The sequence below is a fragment of the Acanthisitta chloris genome, unplaced genomic scaffold (assembly GCF_000695815.1).
Source record: "Acanthisitta chloris isolate BGI_N310 unplaced genomic scaffold, ASM69581v1 scaffold794, whole genome shotgun sequence".
Lineage (NCBI taxonomy): Eukaryota > Metazoa > Chordata > Aves > Passeriformes > Acanthisittidae > Acanthisitta > Acanthisitta chloris.
The window spans coordinates 141,313-159,622 of NW_008669637.1; the positions used below are offsets into that span (position 1 = coordinate 141,313).

Genomic DNA, 18,310 nt, shown 5'->3' on the forward strand with positions numbered 1-18,310 from the left:
TTTGGATACATCAAGTTCAAGGTGAGTACTGAGAAATAGCAACCACAGTCACCATCTCAAGAAAACTAGGAGACACCAAACTCACAACACACTTCAGGACTCTCCTCCCTCAGTGTCCAAGGGCTGGCTATCCCAGAGCAGGCAGCAGCACACCTGCAGGGACAGCAAAACTGTGCCTTAGAAGCAGCCATGCCTTTGGACCCGACAAACTTCTGCACCTGCATATTGCAAAATCTCAGGCAGCTTTCCTACTCTATCACTGCCAAGGCAAGTTCACTCCTGAGAAGACCTGCACAGAGCATCTTCCTCCATGTTAGCAGGACACAATAGGCCCATCAGGCATCGCTCCATGATTAACAAATCAAACCAGTAGAAACAGGTTTTAGTAGGATGTTTGTTGTACACCAGTTCCAACACCAGAGTAGGGACTTCTGACTCATTCCCATCCAATACCCCACCTGGGGAAGGTTCACATGACAGGTCTTTATATTTCCTCCTTTAAAAGACATTAAGAAAGCTGTCACAGCACACTTAGGTAAGCAACTGGACAGGGCACCAGTGATTACTCTGTATTAGCAATCGCACACCGTCACTCTGTGGTGGTGTGAGTTAACAGAAATATTTCTAACACCCCGGATGCATTACAGTGTGGCACACCCTGGAATAGGGTGTTACTTTCTAATATCTTTACAAAAGATTAGTTGCCTCCTGTAAACACACAGATGGCAGCAGAGACACAAGAGGTACTCTCTCCAAACCCTGCATAAAGCTGAATAGAAACTTCAAGAAAAAGAAAAGGATTTTTATGTTTGTATGATTGTCTTTTTCCAAACATCTCAAAGGAACAGCTTCACTGTCAGAATGGAAAAAAACTTCAGAGAGTAGAGAAAAATGAACCATCAGTTGCAAGAACAGAGATAAGACTCTAAAGAAGCAACAGTAAAAGTCCTGTTACGATTTGATTAAATGTGGGAGTATTTGGAGCAAAATAACCTAGATGCTGATAACCCATCACAAAGTACTTTTCCTTTCACTGCATGTACTCACCAATACCAGCATAACGTTTGAAAGAAAAGACTGTGCTGTGTAGGTGGGGGCAGGCACACACTCCACAGCCCTCTGTGCCACTTTTCCTGTATAGCAAGTTTTAAGCAACCACATCCAACTTGATCATCAACTTTCACATCAATAATCTGCACACAAAGAACTGTGGCCAAGGAGCACAGGCATTTACAAGAGACTGAACCCAAGCCATTTAGAGTTAGAGCAGACCACCTCTGCAGCTTGAGCTGATGAATCCTCAAAACCACCTTTTATACTTTTGAGCTGTAGAGTCCTGGAAGGTAATGCAAAAAAAGTCAGACAGTACATAAGGGCCACAGTATTAAAACCCTCAGACAGTGTCTTTAGTGCCTTTCAGTTATCACAGAACACATTTGAGACCTGGTCATCAGCACCCCTGGGACATAACTTCCTATGCAGATATCTCTTGCAGAGGAATGAGAGTCATCCCTCTTGGTGAGGAACATCACAGCAGAGTGTAATTCTGCAAGATACCAACATGCCCCTGTATCATGCAAATTCAGATCATAAACCAGTATTTTCCAGAAGCTACTAGGGGAGACATTTATCAAGGTAAAGATTACAGTGCTGCTTAAGCAAACAGAAACAGTCACACTTAACATTAACTGGAGGTCATCAGTGATACACACTCACTTTTAGAGTACAAATTTTGTATAAAGATATCATAGTACCAGGAACAAAACAAAACTAATTCAGACAGAGAAGTCTGTGAAGGTTTCTGTTATATTAGGAGCCAGAAACACATTAGCCATTTGGCTTTAATTACATAGAAATTGAACTTGATGCTACACTAACTTTTACTGTAAGAAAAGTAGAAACTATACAAGAGGGAATGGTTAGACTAACAGCTGCCATATATGACTCTTAACAGCAAAAGCAGAAATTAACAATGTCTGCCATCCCCAACAGAAACCACCAGGGTAGCAGTGTCCCAGTAAGGAGAGAACTGTCAGCTGGACTACAGAACTTTGGTTCTGTTCATTAAATTTCACTTAAATGTAAAATAAAGCATTTTCCTTCTTTAATAAGGTTTTATTGTATTTAATTTTAACAAGCGTATCAAAACCTGATTTAGCAAGTAGCAAGATAAGATTTACTCTATGCTCATATTTATATGTGTGAGTAATGACTTTGTGGTGCTCAAACCCATAATCTCAGGAGAGTAACAACAGTTACTTCCCGCTCAGCTGTTACAACTGAAATCATGAGGCAACCTGTGACATTAAAATTCTTCTAGATCTTAAAAAAGATATTCCATTAAAACCCAAACAAACCTAGAAAGCTATTTCAATGAACTCTTACATTCCATGTCTAAGGGTCATTCTGGTAGGCAATACATCTTACTTGGCAGAAGTTTAAAGTTTAAGCATGCAAAACCTCAGTCCTATAATCCAATATATGTTACAGTTTACAAACATTAGCCTACAAGGACATAAAATCCCTCCTCTAAAACTAAAAACTAATGACTGAGCCCCATGTAAACATTCTGCCAACTGTTCCAGTTGTGCTTCCGGCAAAGATAGAAAGCTCTCACATGCAAAGGAGGGCTGTGCCAGCCAGCTCACACAGCAATTGTCACCTGATGGCACCACCCTTTGAGAGACACATGTCCTTCTTAAAAAGGTAAAGATTCTGGAGCAGCTGCCACCTCTCAACCTTCCCAGAGCTCAGTGCAGGGCAGAGCCCCAGCTCGCACCAGTGCTAACAGCATAACTGTGTCAGGACAGCACCCGGCCCAGCAATTCAGCTTAGGCAGCTCCATTAAACCCAGCCTCTTTAGTGCAGGGTTCTGGGTCCCAAGAGCAGTGAACACAGAGGCACTGCACAATGCAGCACTGAAAGTACACTCTGCGTTAGCTTACAGATCTCTGCTCCACATCAGCACAAGTTAATATTTAGGGTATGGAAGACATCTCTAAATGCATTTAGATGTTAGCATCCAAGCACCAGACTCTAGTGTTTTGCTAACTAATCCTTCATATGCTTAGATTCATCGCTCCTTTCATGTAGGCAAGCCCATCGGACATGCTCTGGTTCTGCAAGTTAGCACTGACCATTTTTGAGAGTTCCTTTGGCAGCATCAGGGCCCATCACATAGCTAGTAAGTGCCCTCACTTATGTGGCAGTTTCTGAACATTCAAGTATTTTAATCTCATTAACGAGGTTTTTATGGCAGGGAAGTTTCTGGAGGTTAACAGCAAAATGTATTCTGCCAACTAAAGGCACACTCTTTTCCTGCATTAACATAAGCCAGGAAGAAAAGCACATTGACACTTTTGCAGTATCTTAGGGGACAGATTTAGATTTTCCTGATATCTATAAATTGAAGCTATGAATGAACAGAAGCATGAAGAGTCAGGAAACCCTGCTCAGCAGGTCTTTGTTAACCTCTTTAAACATGAAGAGCCAAGCTTCAGTAAACCCCTTAAGATTCAATCTTCTTTCATGCCAATAACCATTTTATTTTCTGTTCTCCTTCTTCCAGGAATCAGTGTGAGTATTTTAAAACACAGTATTCAGTTTGAAGGAAGTGAAGTGTTTATCTGGCCACAGCACTGGAGCTTATGCAGCCAGGAGGTGTAAGAAAAAAAAAAAATCAATGTCACTAAGCATAAGCACTAGAAACTGTTTATACTAAGTTAAATTCAGAGAGTTTTAAAGCCATGTGTATTATGACACTATATGCCATCAGACCAAAGTGTTTAAACACATCTTGAAAAAAAAATAAATTAACCTTCCAGAAGTGAACTCCAAGGAGAAACAGTACATAAGGAGGCAAGTGGCCTAAGTTTCATCACTGTGAAATAGAGTGCAACACTGCAGTTGCAGCACTGGTGTCATTGACATAAAGCATTTCAGCCAAGTCTTGTACAACTGAGTATATCCTCATTGTGCCAGCATTTTAAAGGAGACCTTAACAGAGACAGTACTCACTTCACAACTGGTTATACAGAAGACCAAATAAAACACTAAACCCACGTCTGTATTTTGTAGCCATGGCTCTTTCAGTTCACACTGTCCAGCTTTTTAAAGCTTTCTATCTACTGCAGTAAGATAAGCACTTTCCACTCACACTGTATGGTTCTATCCAGCTTGTGAATAAGGACATTAAGCATCAGGAAACAGGATTAAAAATCATTTCCTAGGAAAGCAAAAATACTTTGAAATTGTAAAATAAATATGGATTAGTTGCATCATAGTTACTTGGAACAACAGCATTACTATATCATGCAAAAAGGCAGACAGTGACAAGGAGCTACTAAGGAGCGTTAGTTTAAAACAGCAATATTATTACGAAAGGTCCCTGGCATTTAACATGGAATATTAAGAAAACCCCTACAGCTTGAGTATGCAAGGAAGTGTAAAACCTATTCCACCTTTGACCAAACATTTCAAGGCATTTCAAACTTTCACACCTGTGTCTCCACATTCACATATGAGAACCGCTGGCAACTCATTATGCTGAAATTGAAACCAATTCCTCTACATAGCTATGTGTTCTGTCAATGTACTGCTCAATGAAATACATTATTCAGTAGCCTTGGGAGAAACTCAGTATCTCTTTTGCTCTGAAACATTACTGAAAAGTTAAGTCACAGACACTGGCATCAGAGGCTTAGCTTCACGCTGCCAAATGAAGTGATCAGTATAAGTGGTAGGCAATTTATTTTTTTTGACTTTGTATTTCAGGTCAACAACAGCTTTACCTGCATAATGCACAGGGATTTCTATCTTTGGCCCTATGACGTAGTGACCTTCCTCCAGACTGTGAGCTGTAATTGTTGTCCACTGCCGACATGAATGAATCAGAAGATAATCGCTCTCCCGAAGACCTTCTACAGCTTCACCTGCAAAAGAGATGTAGGGTTGTTTTGTTTCTTTTTAAAAAAACCCGACACATTTATTGCATGAAGAATTAGGAAAACTTCGCATCAAGTATTTTATTCTTATTGATGCTTATTTTTTCCAGACATTTTGGTATTTAAAAATTCAATAGAGTAAAATTTCAATTCTACACAGCATTCATTTTTGCAGCATAAGCACTCTACCTTCCAGAAAACAAACAATGCAAAATAACTCAGTGCATGCACACAATATCACAAAGGTACATCTAGATTCCTTGGTGGTGGCTCTGGGGCTCCTTTTTCAGCTTTCTGCATAAACAGATTTTTCATATTTCTATTTCTCTCTGCCTATCTCACTCAATACAAATACTTGAGAGGTCTGTTAATTTTAAAATAAAGGCAAGACAAAGACATTTTCATATGTTGAAAGATCAGCATCATACTACCCTACAGCCACCTGAAGCCAAACTTTGTTCATCCCTATGAAGTAACTGGATATCGCACTTGCAGATACAGAGATTTCATCTGTGTCATTCTATCCCTTTGTAAGTCAATGTTTAATTAGCCATTCATATGTCTGTAAACTTAATCCTACCACTGAGTGAGGAGAATTAAATAAATAAATAAATATTTAACACACACCAAAGTCCCCTCTCAGAGATAAATTCAACCAGAAGCTCTCCCAGACAACACCCAGCTCATCTTTGTAAGGCCTGCTCTCATACTCTTGTATTCCTGTGTCTGTCAAATCCATCCCAAACACAGCCAGAGATCCAGCCCTCCTTTCTTTCCCCATTCCTAGCAAATTCTCTGCTGAGTACACTCCCCTTGTCCATGGTTTGCAACACCTGGTCAGGACTAGAGTGCTTTGCTTGGTTTTCCAGCAATTGCAAGAGCCATATTAAACAGACCACTCAAACCACCTCACGCATGACAGATGAAAGAATTGCACAGAGCAGGATGTGTCATGGCAGACTGCTCTCACACACCTGCAGTCCTGTCCAGTAGGTTTCTGCAGTAAACACACAAAACCAGCCTTTATCAAGGTGTCTTTAAAGCAGCCACATGAACTTTCAGGAACACTCAGTAGACACTAAACATGGGCCAAGAATAATGGAGATTTAAATTTCATTTTCCTTCTCTCCCACCAGCCCTCTGCAGTTACAGCCAAAAATAACACAAGTAGTTTAGCCCTGGAATCAAGTTTGGACAAAACCCATCCCCTTCAGCTACTACAACAAACTTCACTTTCTCCTCACTGTCCTCCGATATTCCTAAAACTCAGAAAAATGAGAATTTCCGCAGCCTAGGGCAGCAGATATTTCCCTTCTTCAGCCTCTTCAGAGTAAAGCTACTTCCCATTGAGGTTTTTTTGCCCACACCAGGCAATCTTTTCCACCATAGGCAACAGCTACTACACACCCCATTCCTGCCTGATTTCATGCTCCCATTATATCAGAAAGCAGCCTCCTACATGATTCAAAACACAGCAACTGGTGTGCGTGAGAATTGTTAGATTTTAAAATCAGAAGAGACCATAACAACCATCTGCTCCAACAAGCTTCAGTCACAGGATTCTGCTTGTTTTCTCCAGAAACTTGGATTTGGCTAAACAAGGGAAGAAATCTGGCCCAACCTGCAGTGTCCAGTACATGGACTTCCTTGGGTCTGCTGTTCCATGGCTTCTTAAATCTTAAAAAACATTTCTGCTTTGCATATTTGGGTCTTTAATTTATAAGTGGGGATAAACTGCTGTTATGGGGGTGTAGAGAAGGAACAAAATAATTTAAAAAATTCAAAAGGTATGTAGTTTAAGTAAGTAAGGAGTAACTCAGTGCCAGTTATCCTTTCTCCTATGAAGGTACAATTTCCAGGTTTCCTTCTTTTTCACAGCACAGGAAGTAGCTTCCAGGTAAACAAGCCATTTCCAAACTGGTTTCCAAGTGCTCCTTGCACCACATCCCTTGGGAGCCCAGACAGGCAGGCTGCTTAACACCAGTTCCTCCTCCCTGGGAAGCACCACCCCTCCACCCACAGCACACAGAGATAAGGGACCTTGGAAAGCCTAGGGAAGAGGGGCAAAAGTGCCATGCAGTACCAGAGAACTCTTTGGTCCCATCTGTATCTTGAGAGAGAGAGTCATGCATCCACTAAATTTTAGCAAATCGTCAGACCTCGAGCATCGCCTGTTTTCTGCTCTCAGGGCAACTGCTAATACATATAAAAATTATCTTCATCTTACTGCGGAGGTTTACAATTTTGAGGGAAAGCACAATAATGGTGTTATTTGAAAATCATGTTTCAGTTCAGAGAGTTACACTCATGCTTCCTATAATCTGTGGCAACAAGTAATTATTCTGTCCCACAACAAAAATCAAACCAATGACACTCAAGGGATGAACTAGTATTTTACTAGTTTCACTGACAGTAGTAAACAAATTTGGAATAAAAACCAAAGTATCTCTGGTATGCTTTTTCCCTGCTTTACAATCCATAGGTATAATTGCAGAACATTACCTAAAGGAAGGTTGGATTCCACATCCAGGATTGCAGGGAGATAATTACAGCATGGGTCACCCTTGAAGAATCTGAGAAAGATACTCTCAGGAAAATAAAGACACCCATTATGAGAAGGTGCTTCCAGTCATGGCTCACATGCTGAGATCTGTTTAAGTGGTTACCCCACTAAAACTGGGTGGGACAGGTGAGTGTAGAAAGGGATTAGTAAGGCAGGCCCAAGAGTGACTACGTAATTAAATCTGCAGCTGGAAGTAGCTGTATTTTTTAAACAGAACCTTGGAAACCACATTTCTTATTACACCAGTTATTTGTTGCAACCGATTACATTGGAAATGAATTTCATGCTTTGCCGCAGGAGATTGAGCCGAGGAGAGAAGGTGGAGCAGATGTGACAGGGAGTAGACATTCTCCCTGGTTCCTTCACAACACTGCCTGTTGTGAGATCTGCTGCCTGTCCTTACCAAGCACTGACCTTTCCTAACCATGGATGAGACAGATTCCTGGGGTTGCTTTATAGGAAGAGGCTCCTTGTTTCCAAGGAATTAATGGACTCGCAAAAACACCTGGCTAATGATGTCCTTCATGCTACGGAAGGCAAACATAACTGAGGACAACAGAGCATGGCGATACAAACTCAGTCCTTTCTTCCCTTTTCTTCTAATCTGTCTCCCTCTTAAGACTCACTCACTGCTTTTAAAGCTATTTCTTCCTGGAAGGGAGGACCTTCCAGGCAAGAGACACCTCTGACCCTTGCTACATGACTCAGCTCCCAGCCCAACCCAGCCCAGACTTAGCCCTTTACACGTTTCTCAGCCAACCGTACCTTGCAAAACAGCCACACACATTCAATCTGATTTCCCTCCCGCCTCAGTAACACAAGTTATGCAAGCCTTCCATTTATTCCATTTTAGCTACGTGGGAGAGAACTCAGCAGCCCTCACATTCACCAACTACGCAACTTGGTTCTCACCTATTCAACACACTCCTACGCAGCTGCTTACATAAAAACAAGATGCCTTGAGAAAACAGAGAACACAGGCCACTCATCTTTAGTAACAGTTTTGTATCTTATGATCCAGTATGGATTAGCTCTATCATTTCACCCTCCCCACCCCACATGCCTGCAATGTAATTAAACCACTACAAAGAATCTACAGGCAAATACTTGTGTTTTTTTCCCCCCAAATAAAAGTCAGAGAAGCAATGAACTATCACATGCAATTCCTCACCCTTCCCCAAGTTGCCTACCTCTTTCCAAAATATGAGTCAAGTTTATTCATAATAATGCCCAAGACTAAGAAACCCATGATTTGCTAAAGTGCCAAAACCCTAAATAAAGTGTTAACACCCATCCTTGCTTGAGAATAAAAGCCTCACACCTCTGAACCAAAAACTTAGCTGGTGTGTTCCAACACAAGCTGTCGTCTCACAAGCACTCTGACCACAACCAATATTTGGCTACTTCACCCTGCACCACCAAAACAGCTCTATGACGACTCTTCATGTTCATTGCAAATAAAATGCACTATCGTTTTTTCGATTACATGATCCATTTCCATACAATTCCTAAAAATCCCAAATATTGCAAACACCACCCTTGTTGAAGGGCAGTCACAGCGAGAATACTGATCAGGAAAGAAAAACTGTTCACATGTTGATACAGTTGAAAAACAAAAGGCAATTGCTCAATCAAGAGTCCCATGCTTATTAAATACCACCTACATCAAATGCCAATACTTCTTTAATAATTCTTTCCAGTTCCCAAACTGGATCATCCACATTTGGCAAATCTTGGCTCTGTCATTGTAAACACTCCACTTTCAAATTAACAGCTAACAACTGTAGCAAGACTGGGTGCAGGATACCTCAATCTACAAGTTTAGAGATGAATTTCTGTTTTCACTTGCAGCTTTTAAGAACCAGGTGAGAAAACAGAGGTCAACTATGTGCAGAGACCGAATTTATATACAGCAATGCAGCAGCACAAAAGGAAGCTCATTTCTTTTGAAGCAAGCACTGACCTCCTTACAAGTTGTTGCCACAACTTTCTAAAGACACACGCTTTTATTTAGTTTAGCATCTCACAATTCTAAAAATGTCTGGGGTAAAGCCTCAGGAATAGAACTGAAGACCACTCCAGTTTTGAAGGTTCTGAGCACTTCTACCTCCTCTTTGCTTCCTTCTGGATCACAGAATAGCTCCAGTTGGAAGGGACCCACAAGTCCAACTCTCTGCTTCTTGCAGGACTGCCTAAAACTAAACTGTATGATTAAGAGTATCACCAAGATGCTCCTTGAACTCTGACACTTTTGGTGCCCTGACCACTTCCGTGGAAAGCCTGCTCCAGTGAGTGACCACCCTCTCAGTGAAAAGCCTCTTCCTAATGTCCCGTTACAGTCCAAAAAAGAAAATTCACACAGGTTTCACATACTCTGTTTGCCAAAGACAACAATGACTTTTCAACACCAACCACTAAAGAAAAATTATCAAACAAATGAAAGAAAAAACAACCCCACAACAAAACCCCAACTTTTAAAGTTCTCCTCCTAGTATTGAAAAACTAACATTCAAGTCACTGCAAAATGTTCAGGGCAATATGACTCATTCACTCGCAGAAACTACACTGCTAAAAATAAGCAGTGATCTACAAGAATATAAATAATGCCACACACTTTGTCATCGTGGCTAAGAGTTTGCATCACTGCCCTAAAGCGTAAGCTTCGCGTCTGGAGACATTAAAATAGTAGGCAACAAGGTAATTCAGAGAAAGAGAAGTCATTGCATGCAAGGTTCCAGCAACCTAACAGATAGCATTTGCACACACCGGATGAACTCGATGCCATTTCTTCCTGCCAGAAAGATAGTTACAGAGACATTCCTCTCATCTCATTCATCACAGAAGACTGCAAAGTGAGCCTAATGCTGCCCCTTGCACATCAGTTCAAGCATGCTGAATTTGGTCTTCCTGGAACAAAAAGGCTTATGTAGAAGGACTAGGAGCTTGCAAGAAACGTAAGATGGCTTTTGTGAAATAACCAGTGAAGAAGATGCCTGTGAAATCCCAGGGAAAACTCGGCAAGACTTAGGGCCATGTGTTTTCAGTAAGCCTGAACACCATCTGCATGCAAGGTAACAGATGCCATACAATTAAGTGCATCACCCAGTCTGTCTTGGTCAGTTAAGTAGGTGGTGAGTTTAATTATTCCCTCTAATGTTCCACAATCACATTACATATCATTACACAGAAAAATCTCAGCAACACTAAAAATCATTTCAGTATATGCTCAGCCAGGTACCTACAAAACCACACAAATGAAGAACTTCAACTTTATCCTCACTCAAGTTTGCACTCACATTTGCTAGGAGTGAAGGGTTAATCTGTGCAACTGCAAAAAGAAGTGGCTGGTCAGGTGAGCACTTCTGAGGTGAAATAGCTATGAAGAACTGTCAGCATGTGGCAAGCGTTACAATGGAAGAAGGTTTTTTCTTTGCAACAACTGAAAGCTCAGAGAAAGCAAAACGATTAAAGCCAGAAAAAAAGAAAGAAGTGAGGGTCTGACTTATTTATCATGCTATCATTGCACTGACGAGCCTTATTTACATGGCATCTGCCTCACTTGGCAAGTAGCTTCACTGGACTTTCCCTGGTTGAGGACCAAACAAGCTATGCACCTTAACATTATCCTACTGCATCATGAAAAATGAAGGACAGCCCCAGCCAGTATGAAATAAAGTTAGACTCTCTTATTTTTAAAAAAATTTAAAAGAAGAAAAAATATTACAGACCTCATGACTCTGTGCAAAGAGATGTTTTGGGTCAGAGGGAGGTCACACTGCTCACAAAAATATAAATGCCAGAGCTGCTTTTCCATGCCAAAAGAAGGAACCTACAACAGTGTGCACTAGTAAACTAATAAAAGCTGTCTTGTTTTTTGAATGGCAAACTTATATTTCCACAGACATAGATAGTCACACAGCTTCCACACAATATAACACCTTCAGATAAATTTCATTTCTTTCTGTCTTAGTGGAGGATCCACAGTAGGTAAAAGCTGAAGCTAAGGCCTCCTCTCAGCACAAAAGCTCAGGGGTCCCCCAACTGAAAATGGGGAGCCCAAGGCACAGGACTGGTGAGACAGCACACCTGAAGAGACTGCACACAGCGAGCACCTGTGAGCTGCAGGCATTGCACACACTACATTCAACCTCTTTGGCAATGAGGGTCTGTGAGCATCACAGGTACCTGCAAGCCTTTTCAAGGGACACTTTGCAGTACCACCAGGTGTTGAAACCCAGCTGGATACCCCAACATCTTTTTGTATTAAAAAAACAAACAAACAAAACCAAAACCAACAAACAAAAACCCAACACCATCAAACAAAAAACCCCAACCAAACAAAAAAAATCATAACTCAGAGAGCCATTCTCATCTGAGAATATGTATTTCCTCTCACCCTGGTGGGTTCATCCTTTATATAATCTTCAAACAGCCCCCAAAACTTTGGTTCTTATTTAGCCAGTTCTTTGGGCTTCTGATCTCTTGAAATGCAACACAACAGAAAAAAACCCAAACATATAATGTTTCCCCTAAAAACCAGCATACAGCAATTTCTTGTTCCACACAAAACTAGTGAGCCAAAAATGATCAAGGTGTACATCAGGCTGCAACACAAAGCATGTTCACTGTTTATTTCAGTTCAGACTCATTTGATTCTGGGACACACAGATGCACCACTAGTGTTCAAGCAACACTGCACTGAGTATGTTGCTTTCTTGGTAGTAGGAGTACAAGTTCTCTGAAAAACATACATTAAAAAAACCCCCAAATTGTTAACATGAGCAATAGGGTACCAGAAGAGAACTTCAAGTAGTCAATTTGCCAGATTCTTTGAGATTTAACATTTATTGGAGTTTGAATGCAAAGAGCAGCATTAATTCTTTCACTTAGTGGACAAGACTGTGGTCCTAAATAACCCTCTGTGGGTTTAATACAGGCAACTGAGGAGAAACAAAAGAAACCAGTATGTGACAACTCAGTAGGAGACAGACCCACTAGAATTACGTGCATCACCCAGCCTGTCTTGGTCATTTAAGTAGGTGGTGAGTTTAATTATTCCACCTCATGTTCCACAATCACATTACATATAATTACACAGAAAAATCTTAGCATATAACATCTCTAATACAGTCTCACTATATGTTAACCAAATAACCTGCATTGCTGTCACACGACCATCTGACAGCAGGTGTCATCAAGGGGGAAAAAAGAAACAAGTGAGGAAATGTCCTTCACCTATTAGAAGCATGGACTCCCATCTGAAGTCATCGAATGGTTTTGCCATTTCAGGCAAACAAACTGCAGCAGTGCACGGGACATCTTCCATCAGACCTCCACAGTGCTCTCAACACACAACCCCTCACCTCCAGCACTCAGCTGCATTACTGCTGCAACATCTTGCTGGCAGAACAGCTGCCTCTTCTACAGATCGTTTCCCTAATACTTAAAGCTTTTTTCTTTCATAATGACAAGTTTGGAATTTACATTTTGGGTGAAGAAACAAAAAGTTCTTGCTAAGTCAGAATACACAAATTAGGACAAACAATTTTATTATTATTTAGCAGGTCATGCAACTTCTCCTCATGACAACTTCTACCTGAACGCTGAGAGAGGGTGGAGGGAGGCAGTCAAATCTTTTGTTTTCTGCATGCTGCATCATACTTCAGATTATCTGTTGGGTATTTATCTATGAAGACATACCTCAATGAATGTCAAAGACTAATAAATATTAAATCAGGGTGGTTTGCTTGCTTAAGCTTTGGCACTGTACTTGGTTACTGAGTCAAATCTCCATGAGCTGTTCAGCCTGTCAGTGCTATTTCTTCCACAAAAGCACTGGTCTATGATGTAGGTCAGCGGAAAAAGTTCATGAGGTAGAGAACAACATCTGAATTTTCCAGCCTGAAGTTGGAATGGGAATTTGTATGGGAAAAAAAAAATCACATCCTTGTAACATTCCTTAACAAAGGAAGGAAAGAAAACTCCAGAAATATTTTGTTACATGATGAATGCCACTTGTAGCAATATTAGAAGAACTGAATATCTTATGGGGCTTTTTTTGCCACTACTGCTGAACAGATGCTTGGAATAGTTACTCTTGCATAAAATGCCTAATGGGAGAGAAGTAGAAAGAGCACATAATTGTAGAAAACACTACAACTATTGAGGAAAAACCTGCTCTGAAAGCCTCTCCGTGTTATCAGTCTCACTTTGTCACTCCATACAGACACAAAAAGAATGATTTAAAAAATTCAGCTGATCAGACAAACATCCTTGTTTAAAGAAAATCAAAACAACTTGCATGGGAGTGCATCACGCAGTCTAAATACAGACTGCTGATGAGTTAAAAGGGTAAATATTGCAATTTCTAGGAGTGAATATTGTAGTTGCTAGGAGTAAGATGAAAAAAATTCCCAACCAAAACAATCCCAACCCACGTTAAAATTCAAACATCTCAGGGCTATAAAATGTAGTATACTAAATTTTTAATTTAAAGTGGGCAGATTCATTAGGAAAGCATGACAGTGGTCACATCTGACTGTCTGTGTCTGAACATAGTGGAAAAGGTGAAAGCAGAGGGCTCTGTGCCCAGTTACATAATCTTTTGAGCTTGCAACACAAGGATCTGGAATAAAAGTTCCAGTCATATCTAGGACTGCTGATAATCAGCCTCACTTTTCAGTTTCCCTTCTTCCTTCTCATACAAATACCTGAGTAGTTTTCAATGTGTATCTCTGTTTAACACTTCCATTCCTGCAGCACATTAATTTGTGCTGCTTCCTATTAACTGGATGAACCAGTATTTCTGTCGTGATTCAAACTGCAAACTCACACCCCTCTCTCCAAAGAAATCCAAAGTAATACTGACTCGACCTTCCAGCAGCTGCAGACTCCACAACTTCCAGTGGATGAAGCTACCCTTGACAGCATAAGGATTCATACTTCGTTTGATTTTAAGATGACCTGTATTCTTTCTTTTGCCAAAAGCAAGAAAAAGGAAAAAGTCTCAAGTAAAGCAGGAAAGATCAGGCAAAATTAGTTTAAAATCTTGTGTGCTGTCTCTCAAATTATCAGTCAACCTACTCATCTTCAGAGCTGCTTTTTACACTACAACAGAGTTTAAAAAGTGCTTTTAAAATTCTTTAAAATACTTTTATTTGAGCCACAGGAGAGCAGTCATCAAAGCAAACTCAGGTTATGCCTCACAATCTCTGTTACTTTGCTGCAGAGACAATGCAGGAAATGTCCATGAGACTTATCCAACCAGACTGAGACACTCAGCTGCCCAAAGCTGCTCATATGCAGCAAGGTCTGTCAGCAGCAATTACACTTCTCTCAGCCTGGGATGGTGGAGGGAGAGACACTGAATCTTCCTGCAGCTTCAAAGGAGCTGGGCAAGATGTATCTACCCAAGAAATACTTTGTCCAAGACGAAGCCTCTTCCCACGGTGCACCTTTATCCTTGGATGAAACACAACTGCTGTTGGCTACGCTGCAAAAAATTTCTGCTGTCTGAACAACAGGCCATCCAGTTTGCTCCACTGACCCTACCTGCTTAGCAAGGAAGGAGCAAGGACAGCATAGCATCACCCTGAGACCGCCTAATATCACTACTTGAGGTAGTTTATGCATTGAGGTAATCCTTCAGCCTCACAGTACTGTGATCACACTTTGCTCTCGGTGACCATTAAATATTTCACAATCAAAAGAAAGGAGATAAGGCTTTATTTCTGCAATTTCCAATCCCTCTGAAAAAGCCTGATACAATCAAATTGCTTCAATCCAACTGATGCTGAACTCAAGCTATCACCCACTAATACCTAACAAGAGCAGAGACTCCCATCCCCCTATTCTTTTATGCCTGCCAGCAAGAAGACAGATTTATTTCTTTAGGATTAGCATTTTGCTATTGGAATGACTGGATATATCAGTACTGTTGCAACAAATCAGCATAAACCATAATCTTGTTACAAAGCTATGGGACAGATTAATCCACTGAAAAATCCAGTTTGTTCCAAGAGAAGCTTTTCTCTAGCTGCAAATACACAGAGACAGCGTCTCAGCGAGTCTTCAAAAAAAACCAAAACAAACCTGTTTGACCTACTGCAGGAAAGAGAAGAACAAATATTTTAAATAAGCAGTAAGTGGAATTTTGGTGCCACTGCCACTGATGGTAAGTGCTCTGCTGACTTTAGCAATCTCACAGTTTGAACCTTGGCATCTTGCTTTCTTTGTGTTCACAGGAAAACTGGTGAGAAAAAAAAAAAGAAAGAAGAGTAACAACACAGATTTCATTGAGCTTTGTTTGTGTTTATTTCAAGCCTGCAGAAAAAAACATTCCAGAATGAGAAACCTTACTTTTTATGAATTCAAGCCAAGCAAGCCAAAACACATCTTTCAACACAGACTGCTCTCCACTCCCACACAGGGGAAAAAAAACCACTCAGTACAATAACATCTTAGCAGTCGCATTCCAAAACACAGTAACTTTCTGCTGGTATCATAATTACTCTCATTAATACTGAGCATCATCAGATGTAACTGCAGATTTGCTGTATCCTCATGACAGATTTATCTCTAAGATTGAGCCAACAAAACAGTCAAACACCACAGTTAGTTACAAACTGCCTAGAAAATCTCAGCAATTTTAAAAAATACTCTGATACCCTGCAACATGTTGAATAGTGCCTACTACTTACCATGGTATCTTATATTTGAAAGAAAAAAAAGAGAAAAAAACCCAACTGAGAATCACTCAATTAATTAAAAACTGATATTGTTATGGAAGAAAGCTTTCTAGTTTTGAAGTCTCTCAAGACCACAAATTGGAAGTGTCAAGAATAATACCAAGGAATGACAAGTTAAACTACATTTAAAATGGTCAAAGGTTAGAAATATTGAGGAGAAAGCTAAATAGCTTTTCATTGCATGCAGGAAAGACTCCATGTTAGTTAGTTAGTTAGTTTAGTGTTACCATAGAGAGGGAGAGGAAGGAATTTTGATGTGGATCTCATGTTTAGTTTGTTTTCTATTTTGAATTCTCATGGCCAAAGTCAGGGTGGGGGTGGGGAGAATTAAAATATTTATCTGCCCTGTGCAATCAAGGCACCAGGTCTAGAAACGAGGAATCCAAAGAGTAGCTTTCCTAAGCAGTCTGAAAGGTATGGATAACGAGAATGACAGCGCTACCTGACCAAAAGAAAAACACAGCACTAATGAGGTCTCAGAGCAGCCTGCTGCCATCCAAATCAGCTCCTTTAAATACTTCATTACGAGAGCTGAGGTTTTCTTTCATTAGAGGCAGGCATTCCTCATGCCTGAGAGCTCCTGCTCAGATGCATCTATAAATATTGTGAGGTCCACTGGAGGATACACTTCCAAGTGCCTGTTTAGTATCAGGTGCCTAGTTGGAGAAGCTTAATACTTAGAGGTGGGAGGTCAGCATTTAGCATTGCACTGCAGGCTTTTACTGACTTCCTATTTATTTCCAAGCACCGAGACAGAATGGTTGCTTTACTTGATCAAACTGGAGGCAGCCGCTCACCTTAGCTGCTGCAGAAGTCATCTCTCACCACGCGCAGTGGCTGGGACTCTGGTCAGGGAGGGTTGGCAAAAGCTCCTCAGATTCAGGATGCCAATGAAAGAAATTTTAACCCTACCAACCTCATGGATTTAAGACCTAGAACTTGATTCTATATTGCCTTGGCAGACAGAAAAACAGCCTATTCATTCAGACTTTTCCAGGGCACAGCATGAGAGCTGGGGAGCTCTCATTGACAGTTATTTATAATTAGATGACATTTTAAAATAGCATCCAAATAAACATGCTCTGTCCTCTCATTATACATCCCAAGTCCTAGAGAGACACTATGCCGCTTTGTGTTGCACAGCAGTGATCCCTGTTTGAACCTGGGGCATCTTGGATAAGCTCCCAATTAAAAATAAAGTAGCCCAAATGTAGGAGCTGCTCAAGCATAGTTTTCTTTGGCTTTGAGAGAACTCATCATTACAATTTAATTTGTCTCACATTTTTTTGCAGCCTGGGTTAAAAATGGAATAAAACTAGCTGGAAGTGAACACAAGTTCAGCTCTGCTCTGAAATGGGGTTGCCACCTGGCTGCTTGCCCGCTGGCCTGGCCCACCTCCCTGTGTCCTCTCAGACCAAGTAGGCACTACTGGATTGTGCACACACTGCACCCACTTGTTGGAGCTGCTGTTAGCTATGTCCATCCCACCCCCCCTGCTCAAACTGGAAAAATTCAAATATCACTAACAAGCAGGTAATGCCTCTTCAAACACGGGCTGACTGCATACACAGACAGAAGTTTTGGATGTTCAACTCTTAATTAGGCACCTGCTTGGTTTGGTTACATCTTGGAACAGTGAGAGTATCTGAGTAATATGGGAATACTAACAAGATGAATACAATCAAAGCTGCCCCTACATCTTTTCTGATCAAGAACAGTCCTAATCCTGAATGCAATTTATTTCCATTGTTTCAGAGAAATCTACACCTAAATTGCAAGGTATAAAAAGAATGGCTTCCTTTTTAATAAAACATAAGAGATAAGTGAATAAAAGCCCTCTGATAGTATTTGTATCATCCTAAAAAGGCATGAAAAAAATAAAAAACCCTCCTATGAAAGGGAAAGCATCTAGTTTTGGTTAGCAGCGTGCAAACAAACAGAGTGAATGAAAAAAGCCCATCATGCCTCACTTTCCCCTTGAGGGGACATTTATCTTTGCCCACAGGCAATTTGGTCTTAAGATATCTTGCTATATATTGACAGGAATCCAAATGATA

General features: G+C 40.7%; 1 protein-coding gene across 1 annotated transcript in view; it reads right to left on the reverse strand.

Annotated features, from left to right (window-relative positions):
• GAREM (GRB2 associated, regulator of MAPK1) overlaps positions 1-4,931 on the reverse strand; it is a gene marked incomplete at its 5' end in the record, with an annotated part of 76,186 nt that extends 71,255 nt beyond the window's left edge. The window contains one exon of the mRNA XM_009073367.1: positions 4,791-4,931. Within this exon, the coding sequence (XP_009071615.1) occupies positions 4,791-4,931 (141 nt within the window). The remainder of the gene's footprint in view (positions 1-4,790) is intronic.
• Between the last annotated feature and the right edge of the window lie 13,379 nt (positions 4,932-18,310).